At 41.4% G+C, this 18,332-nt stretch overlaps 1 protein-coding gene across 1 annotated transcript in view; it reads right to left on the reverse strand.

Annotated features, from left to right (window-relative positions):
- The window catches only part of CLVS1 (clavesin 1), a 79,138-nt gene extending 66,808 nt beyond the window's left edge, over positions 1–12,330 (reverse strand). The window contains exon 1 of the mRNA XM_056854115.1: positions 11,794–12,330. Coding sequence (XP_056710093.1) covers positions 11,794–12,182 — 389 coding nt within the window. The 5' untranslated portion in view covers positions 12,183–12,330. The remainder of the gene's footprint in view (positions 1–11,793) is intronic.
- Positions 12,331–18,332: the final 6,002 nt, after the last annotated feature.

The following is an 18,332-nucleotide window of genomic DNA, read 5'->3' on the forward strand; positions in this document are numbered from 1 at the left end:
ACACACCCAAAAAACAACAACAACAACAACAACCCTACCAGCCTGGATGCCAAACTGAAGAAAAACCACTGTGTGGAAGCAACCTTCTCTGTTGGCTATCAGAAGTCATTGGAAGTTGCGGAGAAAGGGGCTGCTTAATTTAGTTTCCCATCTGCCATGAAAAGTTCTCCATGATGCCCCAAATGTGTAACTCACTGATATAAGCTAAGCCTAGCTCCGTTCTTTCTCTTTATTATATTATAAATGTTTCAGTTTGTTTTTATTCTCTCTCTCCTCTGTCTGAAATTAATGAGGTCATTTCACCTTTTTCTTCAGATATTTCCATGTCTGCTTAGCTTGCATCTTTTCCAGATCAGATGTTAAAAAAGTAATATAAATATCAGTATGCATAACAGAATTTGTATTTTACTTTGTCAAGCCCGGTGTTGCTTTCCCTTAGTCTTTTCTTATTAACTTTTCCAGCCATCTCTGTTTCTTTAATTGATTTTCTTAATTGTCTGGTCCCTGCCTAATTTTTTAAAAAACAGCTACAAGCAATGCAGACCCCAGGAGTGCTAACAGGTACTGGAAAAACAATTCATATTCAAAGCATGATTGGATATGAAAGTGTGCATTTTTCATTGTTGATCATCGCAGTATCCTGTTTAATAAATCCTCCTTTTTTTCAAGATATTCTGAAGATCCTGTCCTTTCTTCTTAATAGTCTGCATTAATCTTACTTATGTAACCATGCATTTTACTATTTTTCCCCTCATTTATATTGTAAAACAGAAACTATTTCTGCTAGAGTGGTATGGATCGGGCTATCTGATAATGGTTTATAGCTACAGTTTTCCGGTTTCTAGTACTTAGATGAGCACATAAAACCATTAAGACTAGAAAGCACCTTCTCTACAGTCTTGTATGCCCAACACCAGGGTATGGTGCCTGAAAAGCAACCAAGTCCTACCATAACAGGCCTGTTCTTAATACAAGGAATACGCTTACAAGGCAATCCACAGCACTGCTATCTCCAGTGAAGTTAATGGGCTTGGAACAGTGTTACTCTGCTTAGGACTGCACTGTTACCGAAGCACAACCAGGTGCCTTGAGCATGCAAGAGACACAGGAGGAAGCATCAAGGTTCACAAACTATTATAACTTGGGGGACATTGATTCTCTGTTCTGTGTGCATAAACTGACACATTTTTAGTAGAAGTCCTCCTAGCTCAGTGGTTGTCAAACTGTGGGTCAGGATCCAAAAGTGGGATGTGACTCTCTCACAGATGGGTTGTGGCACTAGGAAGGAGGAGAAAGAGGAACAGGATGGCATATTAACAGTTATTACCCTGTTCTGGATGGGGTTGCACTTCCCTTAGAGGAGCAGGTTCATAGCTTGGGGGTTCTCCTAGACATGGGACTGCTGTTAGATAAAGTGGTGGCCTTTCAGTAGCTTTGGCTGGTAAGCCAGCTGCGGCCCTTCCCGGGCAGAAAAGATCTTGTCACTGTGATGCATGCCCTGGTAACATCTAGAGTAGATTACTGCAATGTGTTCTATGTGGGGCTGCCCTTGAAGACTGTCTGGAAGCTACAGTTGGTACAGAACACTGTCGCCAGAGTGTTGACTGGAGTGTGTCATAGGGACCATATCACTCCGGTCTTGTTACACCTGCACTGGTTTCCAGTTTGCTTCCGGGCTCAATTCAAGGTGCTCAATTAAAGTCCTGTATGACCTGGGACCAACATACCTTAAGGACTGCCTTCTCCCACATGAACCTACACACTCACTTTGGTCATCCTCAGAGGCCCTGCTTCAGTTGCCCCTACCATCTGTGGCTAGATGGGTGATGACCCGAAAAATGGTCTTCTCCATCATGGTACCTGTTGTAATGTATACAAGAAACATCTAGGGGGTGAGGTCTGATTTGATGTTTGTTAGTTTTGGCCCTGGAGGGCTCCTGAAGTTAGATGATGGCTGAGGCAGCTAAATGAGAGGCCGACTGAGAGAAGGCCAAGTAGAAAGTGAGACAGCCCAAAGAACTTAAATAAAACTCTTCTTAAGTTAAGCAAAGCTGATGTGTCCTGTGTTCACGATACTACATTTGGCAACGAGGATAAACTGAAGGCATTTTGGCAAAGAAGCAGCTGCTTTTCCTTCGTGAGTATTCCTGAAGCTAAGAGAAAATGGCCGCCACCCTGGGGACTGTATCACAATTTGATCAGCAGCAACAAACTTGGGAGGAATACTCTGAAATTCTCACAGTTTTTCACTGCAAATGATGTCATAGATGAGGGAAAGAAGAGAGCAATTTTGCTCAGCACTGTGGGACCTTCCACTTATAGTTTAATGAGAAATCTCTTACTTCCTGAAAAACCCAGTGATAAAACATTTGGAGAATTAGTGAATCTGTTGCAGAACCACTTTAACCCCACTCCCAGTGAGACAGTGGAGTGTTTTAAATTTAATTCACGATCCAGAAAGTCTGGGGAGTCTATAGGGGAGTTCATAGCTGAACTGAGGAAGCTTTCTCAGAACTGCAATTATGGTACCACTTTGACACAGATGTTAAGGGATCAGTTAGTATGTGGAATAAATGATGAAAAAATACAGAGGCGACTACTGTCTGAATCTTCCCTGACCTTTGATTCTGCACTAACGTTGGCCCTGGCTATGGAATCAGCAACTAAGAATTTGCAGGATTTGCAGGCACCAACCCTACAACAGGGGAAGCAGGATCTCATGCAGGGGACACCTGAACACGTACTCAAAGTTGTCAAAGAATCCAGAAGGGAAAAGAAACTTAGTGAGAACTGTTACCATTGTGCTGGATTCCATGCCTCCTCAACCTGTAAATTTAAAAATGAAAAATGTTTCAACTGTGACTGATTGGCCATATTAGAAGAGTCTGTAAGAATAAGGCACAGAGTGCTGCCAAGCAAAATAATATGGAACGTCAATCCACAACTCTTAGGATGTATGCAATGGAAGAGGAAAGTCCTGTAAGTGTAGATGAGGAGGTGGTATATACAATTTACAGTCTGACTGGAACAAAACTTCCTAAGGTGGATCCTATTCGCATTACTTTGGTTGTAAACAACAAGAAGGTGTCCTTTGAATTAGACACAGGTTGCAGTGTAACTCTTGTGAGTCAAGCTTCATTTGAGGCTTTCGGGCAGGATGGGAGGGCATCTTTGTTGCAGCCTAGTACAATTCAATTAAGAACATATACAGGAGAAACACTTAAGCTACTAGGTGAAGCTTTGGTAACTGTGTCCTACAAAGATAAAGTAAAACTGTTACCACTGGTAGTGGTTGCAGGGAGTGGCCCCAACTTACTGGGCAGGGACTGGTTAGCTGATCTAGGTTTAAATTTTGAACAACAGTTTAAGGTTTTCAACCAGGAGGAAAGATTTTCCTTGGAAGATATATTATCTATGCACCAGGAAGTTTTCAAGGAAGAGTTGGGTGCTATGAAGGGTACAGTGGCAAAAATATATGTTAAACCGAACAGTACACCTCATTACTTTAAGCCCAGATCTGTTCCTTTTGCAATGAGACAAAAAGTTGAAATAGAATTGGCAAGATTATTAAAAGCCGGTATTATTGAACCAGTCAAGTTTTCAGAATGGGCAGCACCAGTTGTGCCTGTATTAAAACCGGATGGTTCTGTGCGCATATGTGGAGATTACAAATTGACTGTTAACAGGGTAGCACTACTGGAACAATACCCTATCCCTAAAATAGAAGATCTTTTTGCTGCATTAGCAGGAGGTCGGCTGTTTACAAAATTAGACATGAGTCATGCCTACCAACAACTTGTGCTGGATGAAGACTCAAAGGACTATGTTACCATAAACACACACAAAGGTCTGTTCAGGTATCATTGCCTACCTTTTGGGGTCTCATCTGCCCCAGATATCTTCCAGAGGACTATGGAAGGATTACTTCAAGGGATCCCTCACGTATTTGTTTACTTGGATGACATATTAGTCACTGGAACCACAACGCATGAACATTTACTGAATTTGGCTGAAGTTTTACGCAGACTGAAGGAGGCAGGATTGCGCCTTAAGAAAAGTAAGTGTTCTTTTTTGAAACGAGAGGTGATCTATTTAGGATATAAAGTGGATGCTCAAGGGCTGCACTCTGTAATAGGCAAAATCCAAGCAATTAGGGAAGCTCCCAGACCAAAGAATGTGTCTGAGCTGAAAGCATATTTAGGATTGCTTAATTATTATAGTAAGTTTTTGCCTAACTTGTCAACACTCCTTTGGCCTCTTTACACCTTGCTCAAGAAACGAGTCAAATGGCATTGGAGAGCTTCTCAGGAACAGGCATTTGAGAACTCAAAGCAACTCCTGCAGTCTTCAGATGTGCTGGTTCATTATCAACTGGATAAAGCCTTGGTTTTGATGTGTGATGCTTCCCCTTACGGAATTGGGGTGGTTCTGGCTCATCAGATGGAGGATGGATCTGAGAAACCCATAGGATTTGTGTCTCGAACCCTGACCCCTGCAGAACACAATTATTCACAGCTGGATCACGAAGGATTAGCTGTTATGTTTGGAGTTCAAAAATTCCATAAATATATTTATGGATGGAATTTTACAATTTGCACAGACCACAAACCTCTGATTTCATTATTTAATTAAATGAAAGCAGTACCACAGATGGCTTCACCTAGGATCCAGAGATGGGCGGTCACCTTGCGAGCCTATGAGTATAATATTGTATATAGAGCTGGAAAAGAACTGGGCAATGCAGATGCCTTGAGCCGCCTACCATTACCTGAAGTGCCTACAACAGTACATGATGACGATCGTGTCTTACTAATGGACTGCCTTGCCACTCCGCCAGTGACAGCCAGGCAGATAAAGTCATGGACTGATACAGATCCCGTATTGGCCAAAGTCAGAGAATTTATATTAAGGGGATGGCCACAGTTTTTGGACGACAAAGAACTTGTAGTATTCTACCAACGTCGATGGGAACTGAGTGTCTATGATGGATGTGTATTGTGGGGTGCCCGTGTGGTGATTCCAAAACAAGGACGTGAGACCATATTACGAGACCTACACCAGGCCCACCCTGGGATCACTAAGATGAAAGGCTTAGCTAGAAGCTACTTGTGGTGGCCAGGAATGGACTATGAAATTGAGCACATGGTACAGGCATGTGATGTTTGCCAGAAAAGCCGTAAAATGCCTGCTGTGGCTCCCCTCCACCCTTGGGAGTGGCCAGATCAACCTTGGAGGCGATTACATGTAGACTATGCAGGTCCTTTTCTGGGTAAGATGTTTCTAGTATTGGTAGATGCACATTCAAAATGGGTGGAGATTTTTCCTATGTCTACAGCAACTAGTGAAGCTACTATTGAAAAGTTAAGAATGTGTTTCAGTATGCATGGGCTACCGGAAATGCTTGTGACAGATAATGGAAGTTCCTTTACTAGTCAACAGTTCAAACAGTTTATGGAACAGAATGGCATTCAGCATGTTACCTCTGCCCCATACCATCCAGCATCAAATGGCCTAGCAGAACATGCAGTGCAGTCTTTTAAAGAAGGCATTTCACGAATAAAAGGTGACAGTCTAAATATGAAGCTTGCACGGTATTTGTTCAATTATAGAATTTTGCCACATTCTACCACAGGTTTATCTCCAGCTGAAATGCTAATGGGCAGGAAATTGAGGTCCAGGTTTGATTTGTTACACCCATGCCTGATAGGACGTATGCATCATAAACAACAGCAAAGGCAACATGACAGACAAGCAAAACAACGTTTTTTTATGCTTGGAGAGGCAGTCTATGTTAAAAACTTTGGCTCAGGTCCTTTGTGGATACCTGCTACTGTGAGAACTGTTACAGGCTCTGTGTCTTATTCTGTCACCTTACAAGATGGAAGGATTGTGCGGAGACATGTGGACCAAATGAGAAGGCATGTTGTCTTGTCTCCAACTGCACCTAGCATCGCATCCCAGGAGCAAGCCATCGGCCCTAACTGTCTGGGTTCTCTTGCAGACTTAGACAGACCAACTATACATCCACCTGGGAGAAAGGTCACTAACAGTGAGAAGTTGGAAGAAACAGTGTCTCCTGTTGTTCACAATGAGGGGGACTCTGATCATCCTGTACCTCCCACTATTACAGACATACTGAAAACACCACCACCTGTGGCGTTGCCACTACGTCGTTCTACACGACAGAGATTTACACCAACTCATTTGAAAGATTATGTTGTATAAAGTTCTTAATGTTTTGCCCATTACTATTATTGTTATTATATTCTGGTTTGGGGAGTTTAGTTAAAACTTAATGGGGGGGAAATGCTGTAATGTATACAAGAAACCTCTAGGGGGTGAGTTCTGATTTGCATGTTTGTTAGTTTTGGCCCTGTAGTAAGATGATGGCTGAGGCAGCTAATGGAGAGGCCGAGTGAAAGAAGGCCAAGTAGAAAGTGAGACAGCCCAAAGAACTTAAATAAAACTCTTCTTAAGTTAAGCAAAGCTGATCTGACCTGTGTTCACGATACTACAGTACCAAAACTTTGGAACTCCTTCCCTAGGGAGATTTGTCTGTCTCCCTCTATCAGTGTCTTTCACCAGCAGGTGAAAACTTTTTAGGCTGAAGTACCCACAATAATGTTTTTGGACCTCCTTCTAGTGTTATGTATGAGTTTTAATTGAATTTTATATTTTAACTGTATTTTAATTGCTTAAATGTTTATTGTTTTATGTTCACTGCCTTTTAGACCCTGACTGGGTAGGCAGCATAAAATTATTTTAAATAAATAAAAATAAATAAATTGGGGTTTGCCTTGTGTAATACGAGCAATAGTCATGAAATACATGCAGTAGCTCATTATTGCTATTTATTTGTAAATGCTAAACATGATTAGAAAATATAAACATATTCAGTCAACTGATCTGAGATTCCTGCATTTTATGTTGTAGAGGGGGAAAGTAAAGTTAATTTGCTAGTGGGTTCTAAGAAATGCAATAAGTTTAGTAGTGGTTCCCACTTCAAAAACTGGCCCCGGCCTGGTGGAACAGTCTACCAAGTAACATCAGGGCCCTGCGGGACCTAAATGAGTTCCACAGGGCCTGCAAAACAGAACTGTTCCGCCAGGCCTACACCTGAGGGCACCCGCAAGCTTTTCCGTTGTTACAAATTGCTGGCCTCCCCATCCTCCCCTCAACTGGTTGTGGGGTTCACTGGCTGGTGAGGACTGTCCAGCAGGTGAAATTATCCCATCTTGTTTTATAATATGCGGTATGCATTTTTAAGGTATGTTTTAATATAGATTTTAATTGATGTTTTAATATTGTGTTGTGAGCCACCCTGAGCCCGGCTTGCTGGGAATGAGGGCGGGATAGAAATGTAAATAATAAATAAATAAACAAACAAATAAACAAACTTTTAGAACCACTGTCCTTGGATACATCTGTCACTGATGAAATAAGGGCTAAAAATTCTTCATCACACATGGCTAGATTGGAGTCTTATTCAGCTTCTTGCTTCGCCATATGAGTGCCAGTGAGTCACAGCACAGAATGAGAACGGGTAGGCTTCTCAAAAGCAATGCTATTCTGTATAACATCTATGAAACACAGTGCTATGATTGCTAACTAACACACATTCCACTCCACTGTGGATATCATACTGTCTTAAACAAAAAATCCTTTTACATACAGCAAGACAGGCTCTGCAGCTGGTGCACAGAGAATGCCATGTAGCCCTAGCATGATACAGAAATGGAGATAAATGTTTTGCATTTCTTGCCCTGCTTCTTCATCTGCTTTCATTGCAGGCTGGGCTTGCTGCTTGTCAGTGTTTTAGCTCTGAATGTATTTTATGGCTTGATGGTGTAATGCAAACGAGGAATTGTGGCTGATAGAGGATGGCTTGCCTAAGGCCACCTAGTGAGTTTATGGCTGACATGAGATTTGAACTGGTGGCTTCCTGGGTCAGCGCTCATAGCAATTCTTTCTTTTTCATTGCACTACTAAGTGGGTTCAGTAGACGATGTCTCAATCAACTGTTATCCCTCTAGGAAAGAAATCATATCACCTTTGTTCTAATACTGCATTGTTTTAAAGTTATACACATGGTAACATACCAAGTGGGTATTACGGCTCAGCAAATTCAGGGAAGGCACCTGTATTTTCCCACAGGTGCAGAGCAATTGTCATTTCTCTCCACTGCTGCTACAGCCCTGGCCATATCATGATACACCATGCCAGGCACAGCAAAGCAGAATCCAAATCTTCAATCAGGACATTTAGTATCCAAGTCCATTGCATACAGCCTACTCCTCCCTAGAGCAGGAATAGGTAGCAGACCAAGTTATTGAACATAATATGTGTGGGGAAAACATACTGCTAGGTCTCAATAATAATGGATTAGTGACCAAGAGGCCAGAATAGGGTTGCCAGCCAATGACTGGCAATTGGCAGGAGGGGGGGGGAGCGGCTGGGGGCTCTGTAAGTGCAATTGCATTAAGTCACTTCAAAGGAAAACCCAGAAGTGGTGTCATTCTGCTGTACGAGTCACTGGAAATTACAAGGTAAAATCATAGAGTTTTCAGTGATTCCTAGAGTGGATTTACATCTTGTCCAGGTTGTCTCTGGAGGTGCCCTTAGACCATTATGCCAACAGCAAATGTTATACTTATTTTTCTCCTGATAGTGATCGGGTCAGTGGGGGTTGCCAGAAGGAGATCTCCCATCATAGAGGGAGACATGGCAACCCTCGACCAGAGAGGCTTGCTAACTTACCAGGAGGTTATGGGTAAAGGAGAAGGGCAGGTAGGCTGTCCTGCATATTCCTCAGAATTAGGGTTGCCAGGTCCTTTCTTCACCACTGGCAAGAGATTTTTTGGGCGGAGCCTGAAAAGGAGGGGTTTGAGAAGGGGAGGGACTTCAATGTCATAGAGTCCAATTGCCAAAGTGGCCATTTTCTCCAGGTGAACTGATCTCTATCAGCTGGAGATCAGTTGTAATAACAGGAGATCTTCTGCTAGCACCTGGAGGTTTGGAAATCAGTACAGGAAACGGTACAAAATAGCAAATTTCTTATTGGTGACTAAAACAAAATAAACAATAACAACTTACAATTGTGCAAACATCAATACACTGAATGAACTATCCTACTAAATATATACATATATACACACAAAGCATGTATGATGCAGTCTCTATGCAAAGTACAAAATGGGTATTCTTCCAAATAGTAGAAAATTCAGGTCCAATAAGAAAGTTGCTATTTTGTACCCTGTTTTCTGTACTGATTTCCAAACCTATGTGGTATGAGTACAGTGGTGCCTTTTTGTTTGATTTACTAGCACCTGGAGGTTGGCAACCCTACTCAGAATCCAGTGTGGCCAGGTTGGCTTGGGGACTTCTGGCATGAACTTCCTTATTAGTGCCTTATCTTGAAACATTCTTTAAGTAAATGAGGCCTTCCTAGTTTTCCCTTGGTCAAGACACAGGAAGAGCCTTGCAATGAAGCCTCTTCTCTGACAACAACATGTCTACCCTTCATACAAGGGAAGGATCTTTATAAAGAACACCATTTCTGCTTGTGATAACACAAATTTGCCAGACATATCTAGATGAATGCTATCTTTTCTAGGCGGTGAAATTGACACCTAGCATTTTCTTGTGCCCCTGTGCCACAAAAGACACCTAAATTAATTTTTACACAGAGAAATAACAAACAATAATTTTCAAGTCTGCCTTCTTACTAAAAAATAAACAGCAACAACACAAGAAACATTCCTGTGGTCCTGTGAGCATTCCTTTATATATTTGGGAACTCTTTTCCCTAACTCATTTAGTATTGCGGAGCAATCTAATTTTATTGGTACCTGATTGATACACCCAATTGATAAAGGGAAAGAGGAAATGTTCAGGTAGTTAATCTATAAACCTTCAGTGTTTCAATCAATTTCCATTTCTTTCCACTCTAAGCGTAGATACTAAACTTCCCTCTTGAAAAGTTTTCAAGAGAATCCAATAGGATACAATGCAATGGGAAAACAAAAGCAACATTGCATGTGGGATCTCAGTGGTTTGCCCTCTTACCTGAGCCAGCTCTGTTCAGACCTTGGGGGTTTGTTCCTAAGCTGCACAGGACTACACTATGTGAGCTAACCTTTAAGGCTTCTGATTACACAGGAATCCCCATGCTAGTTTTGCTCAAGTCCATGTAACCTATTCTTCCATGCTTCTGCTGTCTCCTGTTTTAGAAGGATTTGTTCCTGTCACTGCTGATGGCAGGAGGGAGCACATAGGGCCACCTGTCTGCTGCCTGTCCCACTGAAGATTGTTCAAAAGTAGGCCTGAAAGACCTGTCTTAAGGGACCATTGCCAACTATCTCAGTCCTGGCCAATGCATGCTGAAAACAGCAGAGGAGGTCAGCAGTTGTTGGAGCTTTGTATGCCCCTGCCTTAACTACCTTGTCAATAGCAACAACTCCCTGTGATCCAAAGAGAGACAAGCAAAAGGGTTAAGCTTGGATACTCAGTGAAATTAAGCACATCATTTCGTATTCCCTACAATATCCATTTGCATCCCTTCCTTCTTTCACATGTCATTGCATCATTCTGTTTAAACTTCTCTTTTCCCACCCACAAGAATGATATTAATACCACAGGCTGCAAGATATGTAATTGTTCTAACTAGAGTGTAATTGCTCTGAACTAATGGCTGCAATCTGTCACATATAACTTCTCTGGTGATGCCATAGACAGCAATTTTGGCTGTTCTGTGTCAAATAGAAAACGCTGAAGCAAAAATGGAATTTGAGGGTTTGCAGAATCCTTTACCACTAATTGTGTGACAAACTCCAAGGATAAACTGGCACGAAACTTTGAAATAATGGCAGTTATTTCTTGGCAATGTCTGTAAAGTTCCTTTAGCCAGTCACTTACTGCTTTGTATGAAACACCGGAGCTGATCACAGGCTTATATGGGAATAATTGACATCTAAAAATAGCCTTCTATTGTAACAACATGTGCTGATGATGGCATCCCTCAGTTTAGACCATGGAGGAGCATTCTTGATAAGCATGCTACTTGGATTTGATTGATATCTTTTACAATCATTACTGTGGTTGTTGTTGCTTTTTTGTTTTGTTTTTGATTGCTATATCACATATTCGTAATGCTTTTCTCTTTAAAACCAAGTCTCTGTACACTTTCCTGCAGAGCAGTGACTTGTCTGATGTTTACAACTGTTGGGTTAATAAAATACAATTCCAGCTTGTCTGGAAAGATTGGTTGTTGTGTGCAAAGTATATCTCCCCCTCTTGACTATTCAAATTGTTCATTTAGAAATCGAAGAGCTCTCAAAGTTATATAGTACCTACCAATACAATTACATTTTGTTTGCTCTTTCTAGTTTTTACAATACAGGTTTTAACTGTGGCCCTAACTATTGTATCATATATCCTGACATTTAACTGTGTACAAATAAACACTGAAGTCAATATTTTATTGCATGCCTGCTGTATGTATGGGGAAAATGTGAGCTACATGTCTGAAGCGAGAATGAAGTAAATTCTTCAAGAGCAGCACTTACTATCAGATTTCACAAATGCTCATGATTTGAACACCATTTTATCAAAAGAATGCTATGGCCCCAAATGTAGGGTTGGATCTAAGGATTCCCTTCTGCTGAGTGAGGAATGTTGTACAGAAAAAGAAAGCTTCCTCTGTCTAATGGAAGGGAAGGGCTTGGATCCTCCCCACAGGTATTAACAAGCAGTAACAATTATGTATAAAAAGATAAGAACACTATCTACATTTACCTACTCTGATCCCAGTTGGCTGCAAAAAGCAAAAGTATCTTCCGGCCATAGTGATCTCTGTTTTCCAGCACCCCGGGAAATCCATCAATCAGAGCCCGTTTGATCCCTGGATCATCAGCCTTGAAATTTTTGAACATATCCAGGTTCATCTGACGGTACTGGAAGTACTGAGCCAGTAACCTGAAGGCATCTGTTTGGTGAAACTTTCTGGCTCGGAGAAACCTCAAGATGAAGGCATCATCTGTACGTAAAAATCCAATGTCAGGCCTTGTGATGATCATATCCCTGACTTGTTGGATGTCCTGGTGCAAAACATCTGGGTTTTCATTGAGCTCCAGGCGGGCTTTCTCTATAGTCTCTGGACTGAGTCCAGCATGTAAATGAGTCATCTTTGTAAAAGCCTCGATTCCAAATACTTCAGATGTATGATTAGCAGAAAAGCTGGTCCCATTCAACTAATAGTCTGTGAGAAGTATGAGCCATTCATCTGCCTGAGCTATATCGAAGGACACAACTGGCAGTTGTTTTCCACATCCATGCAAAGAGGTCTCCCGTTCAGTCCATATTCAATAGAACCCATCCAACAAAGTAGCCCCTTGTGTGATCCTTCACTGAAAAACAAACACATAGATAAAAAGCACAGATTACTTGTGTGTAAATGGTGTGTATATGAAGACACTTTCCACTATAGGCACTTTCCTTTTTTATTGTTACTGCCAATCTGATTAAAATTTAAAAATTCCAATCTCAGCTGCTTTAGAATGGGATAGTTTAGTACAATGGTATCATTATATATCTTGCATACACAATATAAAGGCATTATGAACACAGCTTGATGAATGTATAATTGTACAGAGCCTTTGGCACTTCTGAAATTGCACTGATTTGACATTAAACTACAGTTCCTTATTTAATTGAATGCAAATAATAATGAAAGACATTGAGAGCTCCATCCAGGTAGAGTAGTGCCAGTCTCCAGTGGAAGGTCACTTCTTGTGTAGGCCTTAAGAAGCAATGCCAAAAAACCTTTCTGGTTTATTAGTGTGGCATTCCATTACAGACCATAATATTTGAAAAGTCACATTCACAGCACCATCAAGTATTAAAAGTTACCACTAGTTAAATAGGCAGTTGTTCACATACTAGGCTACTAATATTTCATTGTATCAAAGACAAATTCACATTGAAGTTATATGTGCAGACTGTGTGTACATCTAGAGTTTTCATGTGCCCCTTATGCAAGTTATATTTAAGGTGCTATAAAGAAGTACTACCAGTCAGTACAGATCTTAAGTCCATAGTAACTCTTGCAAAATGAACCTGTGAAAAGACAGCCAGTATGGCGTCATGACTACACTACTGGATTTGAATGTTGGAACCATAGTTGCAAATCCCTATTTATCCAAACCTACTACTGAATAGCCTGTTCTGAACTGGATGGCCCAGGCTAGCCTGATCTCATTAGATCTCAAAAGCTGAGCAGGTCAGCCCTGATTAGTGTTTGGATAGGAGACCACCAAGGAAGTTCAGGGTTGCTACGCAGAGGCAGACAATGCCCCCCCCCATTCATCTCTTGCCTTGAAAACCCTACAGGGTTGCCATAACTTGACTGCAATTTGATAGCCATTTCCTCCACCACTGAATGGCCTTCAGCAAGTCAAACTTTCAGCCAAGTTCACCTTTGAAGCTTGTCTTAAAGCTAAAATCACAGGATATGCATTAACTTAAGGGAGTCAATACACCCTATCCTTAAATATCATTTTTATAACTAGCACAAACAATAGTTGGTAATATTAGAAAACATTAGGATCGCTCCACTATTTAGGTACCTGTCTGGTTGACTCATTGTTCTAGATGGTCAGAAGGAGAGGGTAAGGGGGGAAAGAGACTGAGGCTCTGTCTACATATTGCAAGTCCTTGTATTTGTTGGGAAATAGCCAGAGAACTTTGTATCACTCATGTGGTGGAAGTTTTGTGCCTTCAAGACACACACCAGCTCTTTTCTGTTTGTTACCACAGCATGCAAGGAGAAGCAACTGTGACCTTCCCTCTCCCTGCTGTTTTCACATCCGCAAACTGCCCAATGGAGCCACTATTGTCTCCACTGTAAAAATCACATTACTTTACATGGCTACATTTATGATTCACAACAAAGCCTATAGTGGCTCAATGGGGTGGTTTGTGGAAATGAAAACAGCATGGGGCGGGAAGGCTAAAGCCACTTCTCCCTGTCCTGCAAGCTGCAGTCACAAACAGAAAAGAGCCAGTGTGTATCCGGGAGGCACAAAAACCCCATCACAGGTGTGATACAAAGTCCTTGTGTTGTTCCCCAACAAACACAAGGACTTTGTAAAATGAAGATAGAGCCTGACTTAGCAGACCTGTAAGTGACATGGACATTTCCTAGTCATCGGAATTGCACACAAGACTTTCCCACCAAAAAGACTGCACTGATAGATGTGTCTTTCTAAAGTGCTACTTGCACCAATCACTGGTTTGGGATTAGGACTTTAGTTTGACTTTATAGAAGCACAAATTCTAATGTGTATTTATTTATATTTTTGTTTGCTGAGAAAACGTTTTGGCATCGATTTTGCTTACACATGCAGGTCATTCAGACCAACAGGGCTGAAGGCTATCCCCCCCACATACACACACCAGGTGATTAGTAGCATCTGCTGTGCTGATTTAATTTGTGTGCATTGCAGTCTGCAACACACGCAGGCATAAAGACAGAGGCTAAGGTCAAATGAGATAAGATGCAAGAGAACCAGTGATGAGGATGACTAGGATATCTTCTTTAATTTCATTTCAAAGCAGTTTCACTGTATCCCTGAGTAAAATTGCCCTCCCCGGCTGCTATTAAGCCTCAGCAGGGAATAGAGACAGGCAAACTCCTGTTTATGAGTAAAGAAAGTGTGCGTGGGGGGGTGCTGATCAATTTTTGAACAGGAATGAACACGTGAGGTCAGCTAAACCCTGACCCTTCCTATACCTTACTCACTGCACACCATTTCCTTTCAGCAATTGTCTCCTAGCCAGGCTGGGCTGGAGAAATATGGAGCAGGACTGTGAGAAAAATGCTTCAAGTATTACAGCGCACTAAGGTAAGGCATGGGAAATTGAAGGATTTAGCACTCCTCATCTGATTTTTTGTCTAAAATTAGATCTATCACCTCCATACAAACAAATAGCTCTACTAATTCATGAGGATTCCTATAGTGTGTGTTATTTAGAGTTGGGTTGACAAATGTCTTTGCCTGTTGTGCAGGTGAGAATGCTAACTTTCTAAAAAATAGCGACCCTTTCTCCTATCTGATTGTAATTTGTCAGGGAGGATCCCTTGGGCAAGGGATGCTGTCATTGAGAAGTGCATCCCAGTTGGGTGGGAAACAAAATATTATGGGCATAAATGTATTTCCCATTGAAACCTGTGGATATCAATAGAAGAATAGAATCAATAATATGAACATGAAAATAATGGGGAAAATGTTTTTAAAAACATGAACCCAAAATGAAAATAAACATACATGTAATGTTTTTTTTGCTGTTTCTGCAATACACAGATGCACATTTTTGTTAAGATTCTGAATTATTTTTATTATAAACAGTATTTTTGCACATTTTTATTTGATCATTTATAAGGGTTATTTTCAGGTTTGTCAAAATATACATTTCAGTGGCATCAGTGGTGTTCTAATTTCTTTAAAGCAATTATTCCAACTCTGGGAAAAAATTCACCGAGGATGTAAAATTCATTTAAGGGCTTCATTCATCCAAAGCTACAATATGGTTATTGCATTCAAACATCATACTAAGCTGGAATTAAATTCTAATTTGCTATGGAAGGCAAATACTGCCTTTATACCAGCTGAAAATAAATCCCAATCATCCCTGATAAAATGTGGTTTGTTTGTCCTCCACATGCCAGGATGCTAAACTAAAGCTAAATCCTAGTTTATATCCACAATGCATTATCTCCTCTGTTTTCTTTTTAATAATTTAATTTCAGCACATCAGGGTGCATCTATATGGGGCAATTTGCTACATTTACATGCACTAATTCATCTGTTCCCATTACTGCAAGCCATAGATGCACAGAACAGGAGGAATTTCTACAAAGACACAAAGCTACACCATGCTCAAGCTATTGTAAACATATATAAAAGCTCAAATTTCCTTATAGAAGTCTACCACTCACAAGAGTTCTTCATTTTCCTAACAGTATAGGTATTGATTTTCTCCACTGAAATAAATGGTCATGCATTCCTAAGTGTACATTCCTCTCGTGCAGAAGCTGTACATTCCTCTCATGCAGAAGCTGTACATGTGCATTAGACTGCACTTGGAAATGTGACCCAAGGTTGCCTTTTCAAAATTCTACATTTTTTCATCCATTATTATGAATATTAAAACTGTGCACAGCACTTATATTGGTGTTTGCTGTGGTAAGCAAGCAGAGGAAAAGGAAGATAAATGTCTCCAAATCAAAACTGGGCGTGCACCACTGACAATGGCCCATCAGAACTTCTGAGTGCAGGTTCCTGGAGCATGTTCATCGTAGATTTGGCGATATGTATTTCCCTTTCACAATGTATGTATTTATTGCATTAAACACCATTATAACATTAGGCCAACCACGTCAAATATGACTGCTTCTTAAAATGTGAAATGGCTCTCCTCCAGTTACCAACACAGAATCATCTTTGTACCGAGCATACAGAAAATGAGTGAAGAGAGTCAGCACCTCACTCCTATCCTGTTAAATAAAATTGGTGAGTGTTTCTTCCCTTCCCTCCCTATAAGGGCAGATTGGTTACATGTAGTTGGGTGTTCCTAAATGAGGCAGCTTTTTTTTTTTACTGAAGGGAGCCATGCTCCGCCCATTGTTGAGGAAAGACAGCAGACATTGCCGGGCCTAACGCTCAGGGATATTAGCAAAACCTTTCCCTAACACTGCTGACAAGTGAAATGATTGCCCCTCTGCCTAGCAGGCACAACCTTACAGAACCTAATAGCTCATGAAACACGGGAGCCATTGCTTATGTAGACCTTCATTAACCAGGGAGCCAGCAATACGACTGGGCAGAACTTTTGGAAAAAACTAGACCTATGGTGCAATCCTGGCTGCTTCCACATGGAGATTTCCCCCTCCCCAGCGGAACACAGCATGCCCCCCCCTTGTATTGGGGAGCTTCCACATGATGCTGTGCACTTTCGGAACATGACTTGTGCAACTCCAGGGCCTTCCCTTTTAAGCCAAAGAGTGACTACACAGAGCTATTCTGAAGAATAACAACTTGAGATTTTATTTTACTTACATGGTTCCCACTGCAATGAAATCATGACCTGATAGCATGATAGGATACAATGCACGTAAGAGGAGACATACTTACTGCACTGAGAACACTTTTACCACTTAAAAAAAGGAAGAAGTGTGTGCTTCAGAACACACGAACATCAAACAGAAAATGCAAACAGTTACAGAATGGCAGAAGATTTTTATGGAGTGGGCAGGGTAACTAACTGCTATGTATGGGTCTTTGGCCTGGGAGTCATTGATGACAGATTTAAATGGCATGGTGTCAGGGCAGACAGCAAACCCTTGGCATCAGTTTAAGTAAGATGCTGTGTGTGCGATCCAGCTATGCGTGCTATGTTTACATTGTTAGAAGGGCAGCAGAACACCTGTTCAGGCTACAGATCTCTGGTGAGCAATGGGTGAGAGAGTGCAGTGTTATGAGACATGGGCGTGAACAAAGTTGCACCAACATCACATTTCACTCCAGGCTTACATCTCATTGACTTTAGTAAACCTTATTTCATGGTCATATGAAAGCAGTTCAGGTTTGTAGTTCCTATGAAATATCTCAGATTACATATATACTGTAAATAAACTAGGGTTGCCAGGTCCCTCTTTGCCACCAGCGGGGGTGGGGGAGGTTTTTGGGGCAGAACCTGATGAGGGTGGGGTTTGGGAGGGGAGGGACTTCAATGCCACGGAGTCCAATTGCCAAAGCAGCCATTTTCTCCAGGTGAGCTGATCTCTATTGGCTCGAGATCAGTTGTAATAGCAGATCTCCAGCTAGTACCTGGAGGTTGGCAACCCTAAAGTAAATCTACCATAACACTATTTTTCAACACACTCACTCTCACACACATACACTGGGGCATCATTCTTTCAAGGCTTTTTTTTTAGTTACTACCTGGCTTTAAAGCAGTACATAGGCATCCTGAATCATCAACAGTGGTTTGAGCAGCATGGCTGTTTCCAGAAATCATTACTGGGGCTATTGCTAGGGTTGCCAACCTCCAGATACTAGCTGGAGATCTCCTGCTATTATGAGTGATCTCTAGCCAATAGAGATTAGTTCACCTGAAGAAAATGGCTCCTTTGGCAATTGGATTCTATGGCATTGAAGTCCCTCCTCTCCCCAAACCCCAGCCAAATCAGGCTCTGCCCCAAAAACCTCCCACTGGTGGTGAAGAGAGACCTGGCAACCCTAGCTATTGCTCTACTGAGATATGCTTACCTAGTG

This window comes from Euleptes europaea, chromosome 8 (assembly GCF_029931775.1).
Source record: "Euleptes europaea isolate rEulEur1 chromosome 8, rEulEur1.hap1, whole genome shotgun sequence".
Classification (NCBI taxonomy): domain Eukaryota; kingdom Metazoa; phylum Chordata; class Lepidosauria; order Squamata; family Sphaerodactylidae; genus Euleptes; species Euleptes europaea.